General features: G+C 35.5%; 1 protein-coding gene across 2 annotated transcripts in view; it reads left to right on the forward strand.

Annotated features, from left to right (window-relative positions):
- The window catches only part of CEP126 (centrosomal protein 126), a 130,677-nt gene that overhangs the window by 26,265 nt on the left and 78,318 nt on the right, over positions 1–26,094 (forward strand). For both annotated transcript variants that reach the window (XM_043995640.1, XM_043995641.1), the window contains exons 3-4: positions 15,888–16,033; positions 20,231–20,342. In XM_043995640.1, coding sequence (XP_043851575.1) covers positions 15,888–16,033; positions 20,231–20,342 — 258 coding nt within the window. The remainder of the gene's footprint in view (positions 1–15,887; positions 16,034–20,230; positions 20,343–26,094) is intronic.

Here is a 26,094-nt window from a genome sequence, read left to right on the forward strand (position 1 = left end):
CTATTCCTAGGCACAGGTCCTCTATTTAGTTAGCTTTGGATCTTTTACCCAGCACTATAGAGTAAGCAACAGAGCTGAAAGTTTGCATATATTCCTGAATGGGGCACACATTTAGGCCTCTCTGTGCTAGATTTGGAACTTCTTATCCTCATACACATCTTCCTGTACTAGAATGTTTGGCCCCACCTTTCCTGGCCAGACTCTATCCCAACTGTCTACCAATCACTCTGTCTCTACCAACCTGTACTAGAAAAATGATTCCTCTTGTTTTTTTCCTTGGATTTTCCAATCACGACTAGATCTCATGTTTTCTTAATCTGTCTGGAGGACTTGTAAAGGAGGACTTAAATCCTATTTCTCTTCACCATTCCACGTCCTTTGCTCCTCTGATTACCATATATTTTCTTTAATACTGTAGATTACTCATTTCTAGGGATTTTGGTCATTGTTGATGTTTTTGTTTTTAAAATAGCCTTTTTTTGTTATTTTGGCTCTTCGTTTTTTAAACATTTGTTGAAAGCTAAGAAGCTGGCTACTCTCATTATTTAGCCCTTTGTATTTTGAGATTCAGTGAGCAAGAGATTAATTAGTGTACACATGTCTCTTTTCTAGCCAGTGAAGATTCAAGTAAACTATTAGGCAAAGTTTTATCAAATTTTATAAAGATTATTAACAGGTTGTAATGTTCAAATTCTTGCCTTTTTATTTAGGGGAAGATTGAGGGATAGTGAGCACTTATTTGTGGAAATCACCACCTTCACCCTAAAATGAGTTACTTTTATTCCTGGGTAAGATTTTTCTAATTTATTAAATTTCAATTTCTCTATTCAGTATGGTCACTTAAAACTTAAAATGCCTAAGCAAAACAATGCCATCTAGAATTAAATTACATTCCATGGTGATCATACAAATCAGTTCTTTCTTATTTTAGGCATGATCTGAAATAATCTTTTAAAATTATTTTTTAAATATCTTTTGTCTTTATATGACCTAAATTTCTCTTAGTATTTCTTCCCTTCCTCACCTCCCTACCAGATAGCCATCCAATATGTAACAAAAGTTATTTTAAAGAAAAAAAGAAAAAATTCATCAAAACTGATCAACACATCCAAAAAGTCTGAGAATATATGCATTCTTCCATGTTCATGAATCCTACCCCCAACTCACCCCTGAAAAGCTGTGGGGGGGAAGTGTTTTATCTATTCTTTGGACTGTATTTTTCTTCATAATTTTATAATACTGACTTGTGATTATTTTGTGGTAGTTCTTTCTACTATAATTATTATAGACATTGTGTATCATTTTCTTGATTCTTACTACACTCTGAATCAGTTCATATAAGCTCTTCCATGCTTCTCTTTATTTGTCCTACTCTGCAGCTTATACCGCAGTAGTATTCCATTGATTCCTTTTCTATCATCACAAAAAAGCATTACTGTAAATATTTTGTTATATATAGGAATTTTCTTTTTATCAATGGCCACTTTGGGATGTATGCAGATTTGTACAATCTGAGTCAAAGGGTAGGGACATTTTTTCACATTTCTTCCAAACAGTACCTATTACATAAAATAATTTGCCTATCTTTCCACAACCCTTCTCTCATCAACTATTCCTCTCTTTTGTCATCTTTGTTATTTTTCAGGATCTGAACTAAAACCTCAGGGTTGTTTTGATTTTCATTTCCCTTGTTATTAGTGAATTGGAATATTCTTTCATATTCTCTTTTAAGAATGGTTTTTGTTCTATTTAAGCATGTATCTATACATACGCACGTATATATAAATACATATATACATATGTGGATGTAGCTAGCATTAGGTATGTCTTAGGTTCTAAAGCCTTATCTAAGAAATTAGATACAAATCATTTTATTATTCAGCTGCCTCCATTTTTATATCAGACACATTAATACTGTTTATACAGAATGTTTTCAATTTCATGTATTCAAAAGTAACTTTTTTCTTTTGAAATTATCTCTATCCTGTGTTTGATTAAGAATGCATATTTTACCCATAGCTTTGGAAAGCATGTGATCTGCTTCTCTTCTGATTTTTATGGCATAATATATAATATCAATGTCATGTATCCATCTTGAATTTATTGTGAAATATTCATATGATGTTGCACTAAGGCTAATTTCTGCCAGACTGCTTTCTAGTTTTCTCAGCAATTTTAATCAGATAGTGAGTTATTTCCTAAGTAATTGTTTTTCTTATTAAACCCTGAATTATTAAGTTCCATTGTTTCAGACCAGTCTGTTCTATTGATCTAATTCTCAATTTTTAACCAATTCCAAATTATTTTGATGATTGTAATTGTAATATAACACTAATTCATGCTAAAAATCCTATAAAGCATAGGCATTAAGAGACCCTTTTCAATATCAATCAAAACCCAAAAGCAAGAATTATATGTAACAGGAATACATTAGAAGCTTTCCCAATAAATAAAGAATTTTAGGAATAATGCCCACTATTCTCACTATTATTTTATATAATTCTAGAAATGATAGCAATAAAGAGACAAAGGTGTAATATTGGCAAAGGATAGAACTGATCTTTTATTTAGAAATATTTGGCCACATTTAGAAGTCTTGGTAGCCATTTTCCCTTCTATTTTAATACCTTCCTGTTGATTTATCTGTTTGTTCTCTTGGTTTTACAAAATTTTCTTCTTCCTGAGATTTTTGGTAATTTCAGTCTTTTTTCTCATATTTCCTGATTATTCACTTTCTGATTCTTTTCCCTTTGACAGTATATCCCCCAAGGACTGGCTGTCTGACCTTTCTCAACCTCCTTGCACACTGGGGAATTTACTTTTCACTGGCCTCAGTTCCTGATACAAGTGACTTGGGGGACAGAGGGAACAAAACTGTTATCCTATATGGATGGCATTCTCCTTTCTTTCAGGCCTTGTGCAGTCACACACACACAAACACACATACACTCACACACTGGCACCATAGCCCAGCTGAGGGCTGCTGAAATGTGCGGACATCTCAAATTGAACTTCTCCTATACTTCTCCCTCTTCCACAAAGAGGTAGGCAGTGTTGATGTCTGCTGCTTGTTGCCACAGAATGGTGGTGTGAGAATAGGGGCAAGGTGTGGCAGTAGAGACTGCAACAACAGCAAGTAAGTTGCTGAGTGGTTCCCAGAACCCAAAGCAATGGATTGGGTTGTTGCTGCCCAGCCAGAGCATAAAAGTTGGTAGGGAGTGGAATTGATGAGGGTTTAACCTGTCTGCTGTTAATTAATCAAGTTGTCACCTTGTTAGGTTTCTTGGCATCTTGACCTGTGGAGACAGCTGCAATTACCTTATTGTATAATTCCAATTTGGGGGAATTTTGAGAATTCATGAACACTATAAAAATTTTCTAGTCTTCCATATTGTTAATGACATTCAAATATTCTCTTTTTTTTTTGGTGGGGCAATGAGGGTTAAGCCCAGAGTCACACAGCTAGTAAGTGTCAAGTGTCTGAGGCGGGATTTGAACTCAGGTCCTCCTGAATCCAGGGCCAGTGCTTTACCCATTGTGCCACCTAGTTGCCCTCAAATATTCTTTTAATGCCACAATTGTGGTCCATTTTTAAGCACAGTAATTCATAATAGATTGTAGGCATTTAATTAGATGTTCTTTGAATTGAAGTGAGAGTACTTGTCACTATAATTTTATAAAAAATTGTCAATATGTTTTCATTTTTAAAAGTCATGGGTACAAAATAGTTATTGATTTCTGGGAATCTACTGATATAGATAAATCATTATATGGTAAACAATTAAAGTGACACAGTTCTGAGGTAGGGTATTAGGCACTGAGAAGATTAAATTGATTTTTCATCATTTATTTACTGATCCTAGTTACAATTGTTTTTGTCCTGTTATTGCTTAAGTCATGGTTCTTTGCCTCTGAACTTGGTCCACAATTCAATTGGTCAGTAATGGGTTAGTTTAAAAATCCAGCTTTCCTGTTAATCACTGATCTTTTCTCAAGGAATTTAACATACCTTGGGGGATAAGTATGTACACAAAGGGAGTCAGACCTGAAATTTTGATAGCCCCAAACTATCCCTGAAGGGTGTCAGCTTTGTTATCTTGCACCTGTACTCTCAGGAGGGAAAGGAGTTGTTGCTAGCCCCCATTACCAGATTTTCAACCAATCATGTTGTTCCCTGTGCCTAAGTTTTATAACCATTCAAATTGACTCCCAACCCCATGATGTCATCTGCTCTGTTCTGTTCTTTGTCCTATATTCCCCAAAACCTATAATAGGAGAACTGTCCATCTGCTTCTTGGGGTCTTTTGGGCATTAAAAGAGGCAAGCCAGTAACCCATTTATGGAAAGTCAGTACTCCCCAGATAATAAATGTTATCTTTTATTAAATTCCCAACACAACAGCACCACAAGACAGATTTCATGTTAAACATTTTTTAACCAATGGCAATAGTTTCCCAGTGAAAGGAGTAATACATGTATACTTTTTGAAAATCATTATTAATCCCATATGGAACTATTTGGTAATACTAAAGTAAATACCAATAAAGTTGGCAGTATATTTCAATATGATAAACAGTGATTGAAATGACTCATATTCAAGCCTGTTCCTCTATTGTCACAACTCTTATTTAAATTCCATTTTCTTGGTAGTTTAATTTATTTACATTTCTTGTTTTTATGTTACCTAGGGTATTTGCAAATCAAATATTCTACTCATAAGTGGGTTTTTTTGGTAAGAATACTTCAATATTGTTTAAATAATACTGTTTAAAATGTGGCCGTTATTAGTCTTATTTTTCCCAGTGGTAGTAAACCTGTCATTGAATGAGATCTTACTCCTAGTTTATTAATTTCAGTCTGCCACATTTTTTATCTCAACAAGCTGGTAAAGATAGAACTGATTTTATATTGTTCTAGCACAGAATTACAGATCAGAGAAAATTTTCCTTCATCAGGTTGTCATAGTTATCCCATTCAGGAGAGAACCTTGGAAAATTTGATAATAATAGTTGATCAGCAAAAAAAAAGTAGATTAATTTCAAATGACATTCAAAGACTAGCAGCTAAATTAAGCCACACCTCTAAAGTTCCAAAGTCAATTTATAAAGCCCTAATCATGCTTTAAGAGAAGATTTAGAATTTTTATAAATAAACTTTCATATTTAAAAATAAATGTTTCCACATGCAGTGGCAGTCTGTTGGAAAGAACACTACTAGACTTGGAATCAGAAGGATCAGGACCAGAACTAGAACCCTTGGTCAAGTGACTCAGCCTCTTTAATCCTCAATTCAAATTATAAAACATCTACTATGTGTATGACTCAGGATAATCAGCATGTAAAATGAGATGAATATTCATCTGGACTAATACAGGTTTATACCAGTAGGTTAATGAATATGTAATCTAAAGTAACATGCTAGGCTCACATACACTTCAGTCTGCAGATCTAATGTAGACTCATTGAGAGCAAGGACTGTTAAATTCTTTATCTCTGTATCTCTAGTATCTAGCTGGCACATAGTAAGCACTTGATTAAATTAATCCAGATTGTTCTACTACTAATGGCTTATAGTTACTTAGCAAGTTAGTTTTCTAAGTACTATTCTTTCAAAGTTTATCTGAGGTAAGCATCTTACAACCTATAAAGTATTATATAAATTTGATCCCTTAATAGATAAAAGACAATTCTAAACTTAGCATAGGTGACACTTTAGTTCATTCCCTAGTGGACTATATTGTCTATGACTAGTCACCACTACATTTCTTTTTTTCTCCCTTTTTGTTTGGGGGGGGGGCAGGGTAAGGAGGATTAAGTGACTTGCCCAGGGTCACCCAGCTAGTAAGTGTCAAGTGTCTGAAGCCGGATTTGAACTCAGGTCCTCCTGAATCCAGGGCCAGTGCTTTATCCACTGCACCACCTAGCTGCCCCCTACCACTAAATTTCAAAAAAGGTCAAGTCTGGCCTTAACAATAGAAGCATTTCCAAAATGGAACATTTTGATTACATTAAATTTAAAAGTTTTTGTACAAACAAAACTGCTGCAGCAAAGATTAGAAGAAAAGCAGAAAGTTGGGAAACAGTTTTTACAGTCATTGTTTCTGATAAAGGCCTCATTTCTAAAATATATAGGGAACTGAATCAAATTCATAAGAATACAAGTCATTCCCCAATTGAAAGATGGTCAAAGGATATGAACAGGCAGTTTTGAGATGAAGAAATTAAAGCTATCTATAGTCATATGAAAAAATGTTCTAAATCACTATTGATTAGAGAAAAGCAAATTAAAAGAACTCTGATGTACCACCTCACACCTTTCATATTTACTAATATGAAAAAAGGAAAATTATAAATGTTGGAGATGTGGGAAAATTGGGACACTGATGCATTATTGGTGGAGTTGTGAACTGATTAATCCAACCATTTTGGAGATCATTTTGAAACTCTGCCCAAAGGGCTGTAAAACTGTGTATAACCTTTGACCCAGCAATATCATGACTAGGTCTGTATCCCAAAGAGATAATAAAAAAGAGAAAATTACCCACATGTACAAAAATATTTATACCAGCTCTTTTTGTGGTGGCAAAGACTTGCAAATTGAGGGGATGTCTATCAATTGGGGAATGGCTGAACAAGTCATGGAATATGAATGTGCTGTATTGTGCTGTAAGAAATGATGAGTGGGCAGATTTTAGAAAAACCTGGAAAGACTTACTGAACTGATGCTGAATGAAGTGAAAAGAACCAGGAGAATATTGTGCACAGTAACAGCAACATTGTGTGACGATCAACTGTGATAGATTTAGCTCTTCTCAGCAATACAATGATACATGACAATTTCAAAAGACTCATGATTGAAAAATGCTCTCCACATCTAGAAAAAGAACTACAGAGTCTGAATGCAGCCTGAAGCATACTATTTTCACTTCATTTGTTGTTTGTTTTTTGGGGTTTTTTTGTTTCCTTTCTTGTTGTTTTTCCCTTTTGTTCTTATTCTTCTTTCACAAAATAACAAATGTAGAAATATGTTTAACATGGTTGTATATATAACCTATATCAGATTGTTTGTTGTCTTGGGGGGAGGGAGAGGAGGGAAAGAGAAAAATTTGGAATTCAAACTTTTACAAAAATCAATGTTGAAAACTATCATTCCATGTAATTGGGGGGGGGGGAATACTATTAAGGGAAAAAAAGAAGACACCAATCAAATTTCACCCAGGTTCAGACCACTGTGGACATACTGGAAGCTCTCCCAGCTTGGGCTGCTCCTGAAGCACACTATTGAACACACTATTGAATATCTGGAGAAAGCTGAAGCAGGACCCAGGATAATACAAAACAATAGCAAGAACAGACAGACCAGATATTCTCACCAGAAGTGTGCAGATTCTGTTACTAATGCAAATTAGTAACTAATGCAAAGCGAGAAAATAGGAAGCAAGGCTAGAAGAATTTATAAAGAAAGAAAAAAAATCTCACCTTAAAGAGCTACTATGGTGAAAGGGTCTCCCAAGACACAAACCTAGAAGAAGAGAATGGTTCCGAAGAAGCTACAGACAAAGCCTCAAATGAAAACATCATTTGGGCACAAATTCAACTATAATTCCTAGAAGAAATGAAAGAATAGTTATCTTTTTTTTTTTTTTTGGCAGGGCAATGAGGGTTAAGTGACTTGCCCAGGGTCACACAGCTAGTGTCAAGTGTCTGAGGCTGGATTTGAACTCAGGTCCTCCTGAATCCAAGGCCAGTGCTTTATCCACTGTGCCACCTAGCTGCTCGAAGAAGAGTTGTCTTTTGAAGGGGGATGTTAAATGTTAAAAACAATTTTATAAATGAAAACCCAACTTTGTATATTCATAATGGAAGTTTCATTTTTATTCTGAACAGGGAAGGGAGGTAGTGGGAAGAGAAGTTGCATTTTTACTGATTGAAAAAACAAAATATATGTAGGGGCCAAATTTAATATGTGGAGAGTTAATTGGGTGGCTCACCATAATATTGGGGTTCAGAAAATAATGAGGGACCTCTAGGTCCAAAACTCCTCTCCTCTGAACTGCCTTTTTAGTTATTCCAGACCAATAAGAAAGGAGCTTAACAGCCTCTTTCCCACAAATGAATCAGGTTTTATTAATGGGAATAGAAAGGTGAAATTAATAAAGTCAAAGACAAGCGAATAGGGAAAGAAAAAAATGGATAATCTCCCTAACTCTAACAAAAACCTATACAATCTCCAAACTTGCTTCCAGCTCAGCTAATTCAAAGGTCTGTATTTAACTCACCACCAAGGGTCTGTAGTTTCTATGGGGGTCAGCAGCCAGTCTCTAGTCAGCTCCAAAGCCAGAGGGAGAGCAAGTGCGAGAGTGTATGTTACTTCCTGTTGGGGTCCTCTTTTCTACCTTTTCTCCCTCCCCCAAAGGGGAGGTCCTTCAAGTAGTCGTGGCTGAGACTGGTTCCCTGTTGATGATGCAGTCCACAGCCTCTGAGGACACTCCTTCTCAGGTTTGGCTAAATTTACACTATGGTCTGACAGGGCAGGCCAGGTGTGGCTCAAGATATAATCACCTTAAGTGGGTACTTAGTAGTTTCTCATTCACACCCAATTCAAAAACTACTAAATCAATCAAGTCTGACTCCTGAGCAGCTACCAAATTCCATTATTTTACCACATTCCCCCCTTTGTTTTTTCAAGGAACAAGGAGTGTTTCCTTGATGAAACATATAAATAGAATAAAATATAGTTATTAAATGCAATTTTTAAAATAAATGAAATGGATGGATATTAGCAAAAATATATAATGCCCAAATTAATACAATAGAGAACTTAAGAGCCATAAATGAACTCCAGAAGGATTTGAGAGTTCTAGCAAACATTTAAGTAGTTAATTCCAGAATTACATAAGCTGCTTGAAAAAAAAAACTGGAAAAGAATGTATTATTGTAAATTTCTTTTATGATACAAATATGGTTTTGATGTGCAAACCTGGGAGAGGCCAAATAGAGAAGAAAAACTATAGATTGATATCTCTAATGAATATTGATGAAATATTTTTAAATAAAATATTTCCAAGGAAACTAAAGAAACAGATGACAAAAAAATCTATACAATTAACATCTTGGTATTTTGTGCCAGGAATACTGGATTGATTCAATATTATTAGTAAAATTACCAATATGATAAGCTATATTGATAATGAAAACAGCATAAATAATATATCAATTACTAGTTAAGAAAAATTTATCCATTCATGTTTGAAAAACAAACTAACAAATAGCACTAAATTGTACTTTCCTTAATAAGGTAAATTGTATCTGTCTAAAGGCAAGAAGAGCTGCATTAAGTGTAAAAGGTGTAAACTAGAGACCATTCCTGTAAGATAAGGGGTAAAATAAGGAAAAATAAAAATAAAATAAGGTAAAATAATCACAATTACGATTTACATAGTGCTCAAAATGCTGGTTATATAATCTTAAGACAAAGAGAAGAAATAAGTAAAGCAAAAAAGTAACAAACTACCACATTTTGTAGATATGATGCTTTACTTAGGAAACAGTAGGGATTCAATGAAAATAGTGTTGACAAAGTTGCAGAATATAAAATATACCCACATAAATTATCAGCATTTAGTTATTGATAAGAAAATGTAGCCAAGAGATGCAAAGAGAAATTCTATTTAAAATAACCACAAGCCATTGTTATTTTTATATCTGCTTGGCCTACCATGAGCAATTGAAAATTTTCCATCTAGATGTGTTTTTAGAGGGTAGAGAGTATCATGGAAGATTAAAAGGACTATTTCAATTATGTAAAATTTAAAAATTTCTGCACATAAAAAAACCATTGCAGCTATAATTAGAAGGGAACCAGGTAAGTAGGAAAAAAATATTTTCAGCAAGATTCTCTAATGAAAAAGGAACTTACTCAAATGTGTAAGAATGAGAACCATTCCCCAATTTATAAATGATCAAAGAATATTAATAGACAGTTTTCAGAGGAAGAAATCTAAGCTAGTAATAGCCATGTGTTAAAAAATGCTCCAGATAATTAATAATTATAGAAACATATTAAATGTTCATTGTTGTTCATTCACTCGTGTCCCACTCTTCATGACCTCATATACCATAGCATGCCAGGTACTTCTATCCTCCACTGTCTCCTAAAGTCTTTCAGAGCCATGTTCATTGCTTTTGTGACACTACCATCTAACCCATTACTGTCCTCTTCTTTTGCCTTCAATTTTTCCCAGCATTAGGGTCTTTTCCTGTCTCTTCATTACACGTTGAAAGTATTTAAGCTTTAGCTTCAGTATTTGACCTTTCAGTGAATAGTCTGAATTGATTTCTTTAACTATTGACTGATTTAGGGGCAGCTAGGTGGCACAGTGGCCCTGGATTCAGGAGGACCTGAGTTCAAATCCAGCCTCAGACACTTGACACTTACTAGCTGTGTGACCCTGGGCAAGTCAGTTAACCCTCATTGCCCCACCAAAACCAAAACAAAAACTATTGACTGATTTGATCTCCTTGCTGTCCAAAGGACTTTCAAAAGTCTATTCCAATACTACAATTCAAAAGTGTTGATTCTGTGGCACTCAATTTTCCTTATAGTCTGTGTCTCACAGCCATAAATTGCTACTAAAAAAAGCATAGCTTTGACTATATAGACCTTTGTTGGCAAGGTGATGTCTGCTTTTTAGTGTGCTGTCCAGATTTGGTGTGACTTTTCTTTCAAGGAGCAAGCATCCTTTAATTTCATGAATGTAGTCTCCATCTGGAGTGATCTTTGAGCCTAAGGAAATAAAATCTGACCCTGCTTCCATTTCTTCTATTTGCTAAAAAGTGATGGGACCATTCCCAAGATCTTTGTTGGTGGTGGTGGTGTCATTTTGATATCAATCTTCAAACCAGCTTTTACTCTCCTCTTTCACCCTTATCAAGAGACTTCTTAATTCTTCACTTTCTGCCATCAAAGTGGTATTATCTGCATATATCTGAATTTGTTGATTTCTCCTGGCAACCTTATTTCTGGCTTTTGATTTGTCCAGCCTATTATTTTGAATCATGTACCCTGCATGTAAGTTAAATAAATAAGGTGACAATATACAACCTTGTCATACTCCTTTTCCAATCTTAAACCAATCAGTTCCATATTTGGTTCTACTACCTCTTGACACATACATGTTCCTTGGAGTTAACAGGATGATCTGGTACTCCCATGTCTTTGAGGACTTGCCACATTTTGTTGTGATCCATAAAGTGAAAGGCTTTACTGTAGTGAATGAAGCAGAAGTAGATTGGGTTTGGGTTTGTCGTTGTTGTTGTTGTTGTTGTTATTGTTTTTTTGGGGGGGGACTTCCTTTCTTCCTCTATAATCCAACCAATGTTGGCAAATTGATCTTGAGTTCCTCGGCCTTTTAAAAAAATTTAATTTAATTTAATTTAATTTTAATTTTTCCCCCCTCTGCCTCTTTTAAAACTAGTCTGCTTTTCTCATAACTCTTGGTTCACATTTTGGTAAAGCCTAGCTTGCAGAATCTTAAGCATAACCTTTCTGGCACGTGAAATGATAATTTGATAATTTTTTATTTATAATTTATTTGATAATTTGAGCATTCCTTGGCATAGCCCTTCTTTAGAACTGAAATGTAAACTGATCTTTTTTAGTCCAGTGCTCACTCTTGTAACAAGTGGAATGACGTCGCCTGCTGGAGAGTTACTGTAGGAAAGTTCTGCCATGAGAAGAAGCCATCTAAGGACAAGCCATGCGGCTTTCCTTGGCGTCAAGAAGTGACATTTGCTCATGGGTACTATCAATCAAGGCTACCAGCCGATTAGCTTGGAGATGTGTGTGCATGTGGATGGGATGTGGCCAGTTTCACAGGGGGCTTGTGAGATGAAGGAGGTGTGACTCGCTCTCTTTTGTAAGGACTCTCATGGAGAATGGAGCTAAAATGCACTCTCCCTTTGATAGATAGATGAATCTAGGCCTTTCTCTCTCTCTTCACCAAATTCTTATTCTCCTTAATAAATGCTTAAAAGTCTAAACTCTTGCTAAAGCTTATAATTTATTGGCGACCACTCATTAGATATTTTAGACAGACTAGCTAGAATTTTAGCCCCTTACACTCTTGAATTTTCCAAATTTGTTGGCATGTTCAGTGCAGTGTTTCTAACAGCATCAGCATCATCTTTTAGGATTTTAAATAGCCTAGCTGGAATTCCATCACTGCCATTACCATTATTATTAGCAAAGGCTCACTTGACTTCATTGTCCAGGATACCTGGTTTTAGATCAGTAATCATGATAATCATGTTATTGGTGATGTTAAGATCTTTCTTGTGTTGTAATCCTGTATATTCTTGCCACTTCTTCTGTTATATTCCTGTATATTCCTGTTATATTCCTGTATATTCTTGCCACTGCTTCTGTTAAGGCCCTACTATTTTTGTCTTTTATCATGCCCCTTTTTGCATGAAACAGTCGGTTGTTATCCCACAGTTCTTGAAGAGATCTTTCTTGTCTTTTTCCATTCTGTTGTCTTTTTCTATTTCTTTGCATTGCTTGTTTAAGAAAACCTTCTTATCTCTCCTTTTTATTCTCTGGAATTCTGTATGCAGTGGGGTATACCTTTCCCTGTCTCCTTTACCTTTTGCTTGTCTACTTTCCTCAGCTATTTGTAAAGTCTAATCAGACAGCCATTTTGTTTTCTTGTTCTTTTTCTTTGGAAGTTTTTTTTTGTTGTTGCTACTTCCTGTACAATATTACAAACCTATTTCCATAGTTCTTCAGGCACTCTGTCTACCAGGTCTAATCCCTTAAATCTATTCTTCACTTCCACCTTATATTCATAAGGGATGTTATTTAAGTCATACCTACATGGTCTGATTATTTTTACCTACTTTCTTCAATATTTGAAGCCTGAATTTTGCAATAAGAAGCTCATAATCTGAACCACAATTAGTTCCAGGTCTTGTTTTAAATGACTGTATAAAGGTTTTCCACCTTTGGCTGCAAAGTATATAATCAATCTTATTACAATATTGACCATCTGGTGATATCCATGTATAGAGTCGCCTTTTCGACTGTTGGAAAAGAAATGTTTGCTATGACCAGCAAGTTATTTTGACAAAACTCTATTAGTCTTTGCCCTGTTTTATTTTGTACTCCAAGGCCAAACTTTCCTGTTATTCCAGTTATCTTTTGATTTCCTAGTTTAGCATTCCAGTTTCCTATGACATCTTTTTTGGTCTTATTTCTAGAAGATGATATAAATCTTTACAGAACTGACCAATTTTGACCTCTTTAGCATCAATGGTTAAAGCATAAGATTGTATTACTATGATGTTGAACAAATTGCCTCACATTTGAACTGACATCATTCTGTCAGGCTTGAAATTATACCCTAATGCTGCTTTTCATACCCTTTTATTAACTATGAGAGTCACTCTATTTCTTTAAGGGACTCACACCCACAGTAGTATATATTCACTGATACCCAAGATGTTGATGTTTAATCTTTGCATCTCTTGTTTGACCACATCTAGCTTACCTTGGTTCCATAGATATTTTTTCTTTTTTTTTACATATAAGGTATTTTATTTTTTCCATTACATGTAAAGATAGTTCTCAACTTTTGTTTATACAAGCTTTACAATTTCAGATTTTTCTCCCTCCCTCCCCTCCCTCCCCCCTCCCCTAGACAGCAGGTAATCTGATATAGGTTATATCTATATATCTATATACATATACACATACATATAGATATAGTTATAGATATAGATATAGATATCTATACACACACATATATATACACATAATAACATTAATCCTATTTCTGCATTAGTCCTGTTATAAGAGAAAAAATCAGAGCAATGATGAAAAACCTGAAAATAGAAAAAAAAAACAACAGCACCAAAAACAAAAGAAATAGTATGGTTCATTCAGCATCCATACTCCACAGTTCTTTCTTCCTTTTTTTTTTTCTTGGATTTGGAGATCCTCTTCTATCATAAGTTCCCTGGAGCTCTTCTGTACCATTGCATTGGTGAGAAGAATATAGTCCATCACAGTAGATCAACACTCAATGTTGATGATACTGTGTACAGTGTTCTTCTAGTTCTGCTCATCTCACTCATCATCAGCTCAAGTAAGACCCTCCAGGTTTCTCTGAACTCCTCTTGCTCATCATTTCTTACAGCACAATAGTATTCCATTGTATTCATATACCACAACTTGTCCAGCTATTCCCCAATTGATGGGCACCCCCTCAACTTCCAATTCCTATAAATATCATAGATATTTTTTCATTACCTGTCATATCCACAGCTAAACTTCCTGTCAGTTTTGTCCCAGCTGCATCATTCATATTAGGGCTACTTGTTTTGTCTTCTGTTCCTCAATAGCATGTTGAATACCTCACCTGAGGTGGGGGGGGTCATTTCCCAGTGTCATATATTTGAAATACTGTCCATTGGATTTTCTTGGCAAAGATACTGGAGTGGTTTGCCATTTCCTTCTCCAGTGGAACACCTTTTGTCAGAACTCTGTACTATGACGTGACCATCTTGGGTGACACTGCATAGCATAGCTCATAGTTTCATTAAGCTATGCAGGCCCCTCCACCATAACAAGACTGTGATCCATGAGGGGGAAATGTTCATTGTAATTATATATTTATAATAACATGATAATGTGAACAACCCATGTATGTAATGATTGAGGAATGACTAAATTAATTGTGATATATAAATATGATGAATATTATTATACTATAAGAAGTGACAATTATGTGTCTAATATAGGGAAATAATTGGATAACTTGATTAAGTGATGCCAAGTGAATAAAGCAGAGCCAAAAGAATAATATACACACTGACTACAATCATGTACAGGATAATAACAGCAAGAAAAAGTTCAAAGGAGGATATAGAAGTAAAGAATATGTTCCACTATGTTGTTAAAGTTAATTAATACTTTTAATACCAAACTATTTTTTAAAAGGTATTTATAGGGACAGCTAGGTGGCGCACTGAATAGGGCACTGGCCCTCGAGTCAGGAGGACCTGAGTTCAAATCTGACCTCAGGCACTTAACACTTAATAGCTGTGTGACCCTGGGCAAGTCATTTAACCCCAATTGCCTCACCAAAAACAAAAAAACAAACAAAAAGGGTATTTATAGCTTAACTTTTTTTTTAAGTGAGGCAATTGGGGTTAAGTGACTTGCCCAGGGTCACACAGCTAGTAAGTGTTAAGTGTCTGAGGCCAGATTTGAACTCAGGTACTCCTGATTCCAGGGCCAGTGCTCCATCCACTGCGCCACCTAGCTGCCCCTAGCTTAACTTTTTTTTAGTATTTGTGTATTAGTTTGGATGTTTAAACATTTGTTTTCATTGATGATTCTTAATGTTATTATAGTAATTTTTGAAGAGCATAGCTCTCTGGGGTTTGCCCCTCCCCTCTAGAAATGTTATTGTGGAAATTTGGTGAGTCATGTACCTGGTATAGGCTAGACCAAATACACAGAAGTTCTGGAGGTTCCTATGATCTTGCTTTTAGTCTTGAAAAGACTTCTGAGAATAAGAGGGAGGGCAGCCACACCAGAGCTATTCCCAAATCAACTCCTTAAGGATCCAGATAGAATTCTACTGTTGTGAAAGGCTTAAATAAATTTCCCCTAACCACCTACTAAACACTAAGTGACTTACTTAGTCAAATTTAGAGTTACTCAAAGTCATTGTAACTTAATAAGCTTTAGATAATTTTGTTGTTTCTGAAAAAAATATGAGGTATGAAATTGACTTAAATAATTTTCTGACTATTTGGTTTGCGAATTTTAAAATACTACTAGTTAATAATACTTCTGTCATATATTTGCATATTTTGATGTAGAGCTTTTGAAGAGAAACGCAAGAAAGAAGAAGAAAAAGAACACCAAATCAGAGAACAAATTCTTCAACAAAGAAAACAGAAGCTTGAAGAAGTCACTGAAAAATTCCAACGTGCTCATATCCCTCCTTCTCAGCGCAGGAGAACAGGTTTATAAATTTCTACTACATTAACAAAATAATTAAAAGCTATCACTAGATTTTTTGACATGAAACTAATAATGCACTAATAAAGCAGACCAAATAAAAGAGATCAGTATATCCTTAAAATACATGTGTGCATATGTATAAAACAAATAAATTATTGGGTCATCAGAAGCTGAGTTTAGAGACTATTTTGATTTTCTAATAATAATAATAATACCTAACATTTATATAGCACTTACTTTGTGCCAAGCTCTGTGCTAAACACTTTAAAATTATTCCCATTCGATCCTTACAACAGACCTGGGGAGTGGGTGCTATTATTATCCCCATTTTTCAGATGAGGAAACTGAGTCAAAGAGAGAGGTGTTAAATGACTTGCCCAAGACCACAGAGCTACTAAGTATGAGGCCAATTTTAAAATCAGGTCTTTCTGACTCCGTATCCAATGCTCTATCTACCTACCTACACCAATAATTCAATAACTTTAGGAATTATATAGTTTGCATCTGGTTCAAAATTATTTCCTAGATGTTTTTGTTTTGGATACTGGGATAGGAAATTTTTGTTTGTGTTTTTGTTTTTTAATTTTCAACTTTGAACCTTAAATGGCAAGACAATCACCAACATGGATATGATAAGGGTTTCAGAGAAGAAAAAAGTACAGAAAGTTTTAGAAGGGACTTTGTAACAAGAGGCAGGATTTAGCTATACAGAATCTATGTGGAAGAGCACAATCCAAGCTGGAGCATGAGTAAAGAAGTTCAGAGGCAGGAATGAGTTTGGCATGTCTAAAAGAAAATAAAGAAGCTAGCCAGACTAGAGTGGAAGATTCATGTTAATGATGGGAAAGAGGGAGGAAATAAGCACTTATTATATGCCGGGCACTGGGCTAGATAAATATTACCTCGTTTGATGAAAAATTATGTGGCATACTGAACTGGAAACAGGAGACCAGGGTCCTGTTCCTTCCCTGACTAACTAGTTTTCTGACTTTGTACATAATTTCACAAAATTCTCTAGGCCTTAATTTCTTAATCTGTTGAATGAATGTGTTGAATTAGGTAATATCTAACATATAAAATTTTAAGCTTTTCATTTTATACATGTAAACTGTGTCCTAGTCTCTCCCTCTTCCAACACATACAAAGCCCCTTGCCTCACACAGACATTGGATTTTGATCCTTAAGGGTTAGTATCTTACTTTGGTTTGTTTTCCCCCAATTAGAGGTTGTTGTTCTTAAAAGTCTCCAAAATAAAATACAGATATAATTGTGTCTAGGTATCTCAAATAGATACAAGGATTACCCAGTTCCCAGACAAGCCCTCAAAGTAGCAACTGCAAATTGTGCACAGGACAACCTTCATTTCATCCTCACAGAAAATGTATAAGATGCAAAGAATTCACTCTTACTGTCTCACATCTTCTATATCCAATCTATTGCCAAGTCCTTCATTTTTACTTTTGTGGCATCTTTTATATACTTTCTCTTTTCTCCTATGACCAAGGCACAACTCTGATGCAGGCCCTCATCAATCACCTCATGTCTAGACTACTGTAATAGGTATCTAGTTGGTCTCATGCCTCAAATCTCTAACCATTGCAGTCCATCTTCCACTCAGCTACCAAAGTGATTTTCTTAAAAGTGTAGGTCTAGGGTAGGTAGGTGGCACAGTGGATAAAGCACCAGCCCTAGATTCAGGAGGACCTGAGTTCAAATCTGGCCTCAGACACTTGACACTTACTAGCTGTGTGACCCTGGGCAAGTCACTTAACCCTCATTGCCCTGCAAACAAACAAACAACAAAAAAGCTTCCTTTGGGGCAGCTAGGTGGTACAGTGGATAAAGCACCAGCCCTGGATTCAGGAGGACCTGAGTTCAAATTCGGCCTCAGACACTTGGCACTTACTAGCTGTGTGACCCTGGGCAAGTTACTTAACCCCAATTTCCCTACCAAAAAAAAAAGTGTAGGTCTGACCTTGTCACCCTCCTACTCAATAAACCCTATTGGCTCCCTATCACCTCCAGGATCAAATATCAAAATGTCTGGCTTTCATATTCCTTTATAACTTGCTCCTCCCCAGTCTTTTTATATCTTACACCCATGCATTCTGTGCTCCAGTGATACTGGCCACCTCTTTTGTCCTTAAACAAGTCACTCTGTCTCCTGACTTTGGGTATTTTCACTGTCTGTTCTACATACCTGAAATATTCTCCCACTCTTTTCCTTGGTTTCCTTCAAGCTCCAGCTGAGATCACACTTTCTACAGAAAACCTTCCAAATCGATCTTAATTCTAATACCTTCCCTCAGTTGATTATATCCTATTTATCTTGTATATAATATAGTTGTTTACACATAAACTGTTTGCATATTCTCTCCCCCATTAGACTGTCAGCTCCATGAGCACAGGAATTGTCTTTTGCCTTTCTATCTGAAATGCTTAATACTGTGCCTGGCATATATTAGGCACTTAATAAATGTTTATTGCCTGACTGATTCCCAGGCCTTGTACATGCAACAGGCCTACCTCTATCATAGGCTTCTGCCATAAGTCACAATTCTGTAAAGAAACTGCATATGGGGGCGGCTAGGTGGCACAGTAGATAAAGCACTGGCCCTGGATTCAGGAGGACCTGAGTTCAAATCCACTCTCAGATAGTTAACACTAGCTGTGTGACCCTGGGCAAGTCACTTAACCCCCATTGCCCTGCAAAAAAAAAAAAAGAAAGAACAAGAAGAGAAACTGCATATGAGCCTAGGTGTCTTCTCTTCCCCCACCCAAACCTAACAGAAATCTGCTCTGCTATAAACTGGACATTCTTAAAGTCCTAAAGAGAAGTGAAGGAAGCATGGACCAACTTCATAGCTTGCTTGAATAGACCACAGAGTAAATCTACTTCTACAACAGAAGTCTTTATTCCATGCCCCAGATAGCCTATCGTCTTGGATGTAGCCTCAATCACATGCATTGTCTGTGTCTTCTAAGTTAGTGGATGTTAGTGGACATGAGTACCTCCTCTTAGGAGGCATATCTCCATACAAAAGCCTACAACCTATAATTTCATCAGGTTGATAGAGAAACTCTTAAAATTGGTCAGACATTCCACTGACCAGTCCCCTTTAAATACATATTATCTGATTTGATCATTATAACAACCCTAGGAAGTATGTGGTGCTTTGCTGCCATTTTACACACGAGGAAACCAAAGCAGAAAGAAATTAAATGAGTCATCTGTGGTTCCACAGCTAAGTATCAGAGGCAAGACTCAAACTCTCCTGATTCTTGTCTAGCCTTCTTTCTATTGTATATTTAAAATTCTGATTCTGAATAAAAGAAATATATTGTTAGAAAGATAATTAATGTAGGATCAGGTCAGAGAAGACCTTGAATAATAGACTGGGAACTTTGGATGTTATTTTAAAATTGAACCCCACAATTCAGTTTAATAGTTGAACATATATTCAGTAAGGGCCTACAATGGGTAAGGAACTATGCTGAACAGTGGGGTGATAGATAAAGAGCCAAATGTGATATAAGGGAAATAGATGGATTTGGATTCAGAAGAGACCTGGTTTCAAATCCCGCCTCCTCTGCTTACTAGTTATATAGCCAAACCACATGCAAGTCACCTCTCTAATTCCTCTTCTACAAAATGGAGGTAATGTTAGTTCCTGGCTCACAACGTTGTGAGAATCAGGTAAGATAATGTTTATGAAGTGCTTTACAAACCTTAAAATGTTATATAAATGTCAGATGTTATGATTATTGCTATGAAATATGAAATTACAGTTCTTGCCCTCAAGTATATTACATTCTACAGGGGAGATAAAACATGTAAACATCAAAATATAATCCAAGCTATAGGGACTAATGAGAGTCAAGGATATTATAGCCCAAGTGTCCCCAAAATATTTTTGAATGGAGAAAAGACATTCAAGTGATGTGATCAAAATTCTTTATTACATTTCTTCCTGAAATTTTCCATAAGAAATTTGATAGTAATAACTTATAATTTTTTTAATTGAAAAGAAAATTTTGCTAGTTCAAAAATTTTTGAAAAAATATTTCTTGTTGATTAATAAAATTCACACTTGTATAATTTTTGAACTACATGGTGCTTTAAATATAAAAGACTAGAGAGATTATTTTATGATTAATTGATTCTGTGCCATTTTCTGTGTTCTGTTATCCACATAAGTTTATCAAAAGCCAATTCCCCGATTAGAAGAGGCCCTTGAACAAATTCAGGGATTCAGCTTGAAACAAGAATCTAACTTTTCCTCTTCCAGTAGACCTACAATAAATTGGAAGTAAGTATTTTTAGTATTACTATTTGCATTATTTAGTGTTACTGTTTGCATTATTTAATATTACTTGGTTAGGTTATATCATATTTATAATATTTTTGTAATCAATGAGTTATTCAATATCTATATTATGGAGCTAAGCAATTATTCTTTTTACATATGAAATTTAAACACAGTGGAATATGATTTATACATTTGATATAGTCAAGTTAGAATTCAAAATTTTAAAGTACCTGGTTTTAAAAATACTTTCTAAAGGAAATTATTTCTTCTTAGGGCAATATTAGTTATCAGAAACCATTGTTAGGAAAATGAAAAACAAATTCTTTCCATCTCCACTAATAGAAAAGGAAAATTGGATTAAATTATAGCTTGAGAAATTTAGGTAGGATATAAGAAAGTTTTCTTTTTGTAAAGCATCATCAACCAATACAGGTCTTAACCAAGAGCTCTTGAAAAGGTCATGATGTATTTCTGAATAATGTGATTTAAATAAAGCCTGTCAAAGGATGGATCGGTAAGCTCTTCATGCCTTTTCTGATTCTGTATTTTTCAATTATTCCGTGAAATAGTTATTAAACACCTATCATTAATGTTCATGGAAATATATTACATTCTTTGGAAATTAAAAATGTTTTGTATTTCCTACCTACAAGAAGGTCATAATTAAGTTGGAGAAATAAGACATATACATATCAAAAGATTCTTGTTTCAGATATTGGTTGGATAAGATCTTAAAGCTAGATATGAACTTAGAGAAATCTAGTTAGCACCCTCACTTTATAGATGATGAACCTGAGTTTGAGAAAAGTCAAGTGACTTCGTCATCCAAAGTAAGTCTTTGGATTTGGAGTCAGAGGACCTGAGTTCATATCTCAGCTCTGCTGATACTGACTACCTCTCTAACTTTGCTACACTACAATTCAGCAAGCATTTACTAAACACCCATGTGCAAGGCTGTCTTTTAATCTCCATGGGTCTCAGGTTCCTCATCTATAAAATGAATTAAACTTAGATAAGCTCTAAAGATTCTTCCTAGATATAAATCCTGTAATCGCTAAAGACCCTTTTATCTCTAAATTTTAAAATTGCCTAAGATCTTGGTAAGCACCCTGACTCATACCCACTATTCCTGCCTCCTGATTCAGTGTTTTTCCCACTATACCTCACTTTGAGATCCCTTCTAATTCTTAGGATCAGCTATTCTGTGAATGACTAACAGTGTAAAGAAGAAAGATTCAATGTTGAAATGAGTGATGCATTCATTGTGTTGTAGTGGTTCAGAGGAAAGGGAAATTAATACGGAGTGTTCAGGAAGAGTTTTGGGGGAATATGGAACTTTATCTGAGCAAAAAAGTATGGGTATGATATAAATAGGCAGAGGGAAGTGTATCCCAAAAAGGAAGAAGGTCATGAATTGAGAATGCTCATGAAGAAAAGATTTTTTGGAGCAGAGGATTCACAATGTCAAGTAATGGGGAAAGTTGTTGATAAATTATGGAGGCCCTTCAATACCAGGGTTGAGAATTCAAATTTCATCCTTAAAGCAATAGGGAACCATGCAAGTTCTTGAGCCAGTGAGTAACATGACAAAATGAATGTTTTAGAAACATTAACCTGATAGAATTGTGTTGAATAAATTAGAACACAGTAGTGTCAGTGAGTTCCATCATAAGGTTGGTTGCAAATGTCCAGAACTAAAGGAACGGATGTGGTTATAGCAATAAGTAGAGTTTTAATGGAAAGGACAGACTTCAGACCTAAATAGCAAAGAAAATGGTAGTGCCTTTAAAAAAAAGGCTGGAGAGGGAGCAGATTCAATCAGACATTCAATTAATCAATAAACATTTATTAAACGACTATGTGCCAGGCACTATGCTAACTTCTAGGGATACAAAAAGAGGCAAAAGACGGTTCCTACCCTCAAGGGACTACAATCTGATGGGGCAGACAACAAGCAAACAAATATATTCAAAGAGGATAAATAGGAAATATTAACAGATATTTCTGGGGGAGAACTTATGAGTTTAGTTTTAAACATATTGAGTTTGAAATGAGTTAAATTTGAACTAACAGGGCAACCAGATACAGTTAGGTATTTGGAATGAAATTCAGATCATAGGTTAAAAAAATAAATTTTAGAGTAACTGCTGAAGTAATTGTGAACAATAATGGTAAAGGAGTAGGTGTTCAACTTTTGTCCCCTGCTCTTCTCTCTCTACACTTTATTTACTAACTATTCCTATCTTAGTTAGCCATTCCAAAACTTAGCTAGCTATTCCAAACTTAGCTAGCCATTTCTGTAAGTGTAAGAGCATTGGACTTAGAGCCAAAAGAACCTGGGTCTGTATCCTTGCTTTGCTGTCTATGTGACCATGGTGTGGAAATTTATTTTGATTTGGGGACCCTGCCTTTGGACTGAGATTAAAAAGCCTTAGGCCCTCAGGGTTTTTTTCTGTGTAAGAGGAGCTAGGGCCCCTTGCCCTCCGCTTCAGCTGGGGGTGGGGGGGGGGCCTCTGAGCCGGGATAAGCTGTGCGGACAAAAAACCCCAGGCCACAGCACGCATAGTGGGGAGGCGCACAAAAACCCTCAGAGACGCTGGGGTTTGCTTCATCCACCCCCCAGCCCGTCCTGGGGAGCACGGACTCAGCTGGCCCTGGGGGCAGCCAGCCCCAGATTTCACCTGAGAGAGAGAGAGAGTTAATAAAAAAGGACACTAGAGAAGCTAAGGCAGATGTATGGAGGTTGGGAGGAGGCTGGAAGATTGAGAGAACAGAAGAGACTCTGGAGCATAGAGAAGTGGGAGAAAGGGAGGTTGGAGAAGACAGTGAAAGGGGAGGCCAGAAGATTAAGAAGACAGGAAGGGAGGACACCAGAGCACTAGGAGAATGGAAGGAGAGATTGGTGAGAGAGAAACACAGGGGTTCAGTGCAGCAGTACAGAGAAGAAAGTTAGATGGTAAGGGGGGGTGGACAAAGTGAAAGGGGCTTGGAGTTAGAAGAAAGGAGCCAAGAAGTGAAAGCAGAGTTGGAGTGAAGGAGAAAAAGAGTCAAAGTTGGAGAAAGCTGGAGCATACCCTAAGGCAAGAGGCAGCAACCAGCCCTTACTATATTAAAAGCAGACAGGTTGTATAATTTGCATTTCTTAACCCTTATCATTTATATTGATTTTTACAAATTCTGCTATGATTATTTAATTAAGAGGCTTCTTAATCATTTGCTTATCAATTTGGGAGGGAGCAGAGTGGAGAAAATTTTAAAAGGCCCAAACAGATTGGTTTAGGAAATTAATAGCAGTCAGATAGCCAGCTAGATTAGGGCCCAGCTAGTCAGTAAAATATTTTCACATTTGAATGGCAACTGCGGCAGGACTTAACGGCCCAATTATAATTTTTCTAAAGTTATAATTTTTCATATAAGTGCCATTATATAATTTTTCAGGTTAGTAGACATAGTTAAAAAAATTTTTTTACATATTTATTGGTGAGCCAACTAGGAGTTTCTAACCTACTAACCTGGTAAATCTTTTTTTTTTTTTAAAGGGGCCACTAGGAGTTACTAACCTGGTAAAAAAATTTTTATAGAAAGAAAAATTTTTTCCACCTACTGCCTCACTTAATTTTTTGAAAGCCTCTAGCAGAGAAAAGCCTTAGTGTTTATACTAAACCATGACTGAATATTTGTTTTACTTCTTGTCTTTTTTCGTTGGGTTGTTCTGGGACCACATAATATCTGTTTTACCCATTGAACCCATGCTCAACAATACTGGGAACATTTCAGCAGAATTTGGGCCTTACTATGGCAGTATGGTAATAGTTCTAGTAATTGTAGTTTTTCTTCTCTCCATTACTAATATTATAGCATGGTATTTTCTTATACAACTATGGAGAGAGAAGAAGAATTGTACCCATAGTGAGCCATGTGTTCAGAGAGATGCCAGAGCTCCCTCTGCTAGAAATAACCTGAGTTCAGTAAAAGATGTTGACCAGTCTTTAAAATCAGGTCAACAGAAGCCTCTCATGCAGGATGCTGCAAAACATACCCACAGAAGCATCCTAGCTCCAGCACTCTCAGGTCAAAGAGTTAAAAGTCAATATAAAACCCCTAAAGTGTGTCAATATTGTGAGAAGCAAGGACACTTATTGAGAGAATGTAGAACAAGAAAATATGAAGTGAGACAGGTAATGGCCAAAAGCCTCAAAGATTTTTTTAGGGGAAATAGGAATAATCAGAGAAATTTTTACCAAAGAGGGAACAACCAAGGCAATTACAGGCCTTATTACAAACAAAATCAGAATAACTTTAGAAGACCTTGTCAGGAAGGTACAGAAGGACAGAATCAAGGTAATTATAAGCCTTATTACAATCAGAATCAAATTAGCTATAGATCCATTCAAGGAAATACAGAGAAGCAAAGTCAAGACAGTCATAAGCCTTTTCAAAGAGATATGAAGGAGCAACCTGAGAACAGTCACAATAGGTAGCAGTTACTCTGAGCTTCCATTGTTGCATCAGTTAAATTGGAGTAAACATATCACCTATTTCACAGCACTGTTTCAAAAAGCTTCATAATCCAAAAGTATAATGCCAGTTTTTACCATTGATTTGTTTCATAATTGTGTGCCATTGTTCACAAGAAAGACTAGGCAAGAGTGAAGATGGAGCAATACTAATTCACAACTAAAAATAGCTAAAAGCACATTCTCTGCTAATAATAGATCTTTGTATACTAATAGTATCCTCTTTGTCCCTGAAGAAGGGGAACACACTATTAATGTATTCAAATTTTACATACGTCTTTTAATTAACACAGTAATTCTAAACAATAAAGGTATTATTATTCTAGTCCAATAAAAGGATTCAAACCACTTAATTTAATAATATTGGGGCTTCTCCCCCTTCACTCTAAGCTCCTAATAATTTGCAACTTCTTGTCATTCTTTTTTTAGTCATTTTCATTAATGAGATTTTTATGTACTATCATCGGAAATATATGGACCCTTTTCTTGCTTAACATTATGAATTTCCTTTAGGTTTTAGAAGAGGGAAAGTGCCAAAATAATTCTGGTTTTCAAATAGTAAAATAATATATAATTAAATGTGTAATATAAATAATATCTAATTAAAATAAATGAATGATAAAACCAGAAAAGACCTTAGAGTTCTTGGCTTTAAAACACACACACTCATTAGATATAGAGTTCTTTATATATTAGTTCATTAGTTCACGCCTCCAAATATTTACTAACTGCTATATTAAGTCCTTGGAAAGGTATAAACATAAATAAGGCACAATCTATGCCCTTAAGAAACTCACAATATAGTAATAGATAAAAGAAAAATATATTTTATTTGTAGATAGAAACAACATAGAATAGTGGATTCAGGAGGTAAAGTTGTTTTCTTTACTTACAGTTCTAATATATTTCACAATGTAGCTGAGAACATCTTACAAAATGTAAAGCTTAAAGCAAATATAATATATTAAGTAAGGATCTTATAGGATGGTAGTTTATTGGAAATATTTAAATAAATAATCCTCATTATTTTAGACATGATTCATGCTTTATGTTTTAGCCATTGGTTACAGTATTAAGAAAGTATATAGTGTTAGACACCCAGATACCAATGCTAATTTCAAAACTGAGTGAAGACTTATATAGGAAGGGCAATATCAGTGGTAAGGGATATAAAGTAATATGAGATATTGGTAAAGTCACAGCTAAAGAGCAAAAAAGAAGAAAAGCCAGAGAGT

This window comes from Dromiciops gliroides, chromosome 3, assembly GCF_019393635.1.
Source record: "Dromiciops gliroides isolate mDroGli1 chromosome 3, mDroGli1.pri, whole genome shotgun sequence".
Taxonomy (NCBI): Eukaryota; Metazoa; Chordata; class Mammalia; order Microbiotheria; family Microbiotheriidae; genus Dromiciops; species Dromiciops gliroides.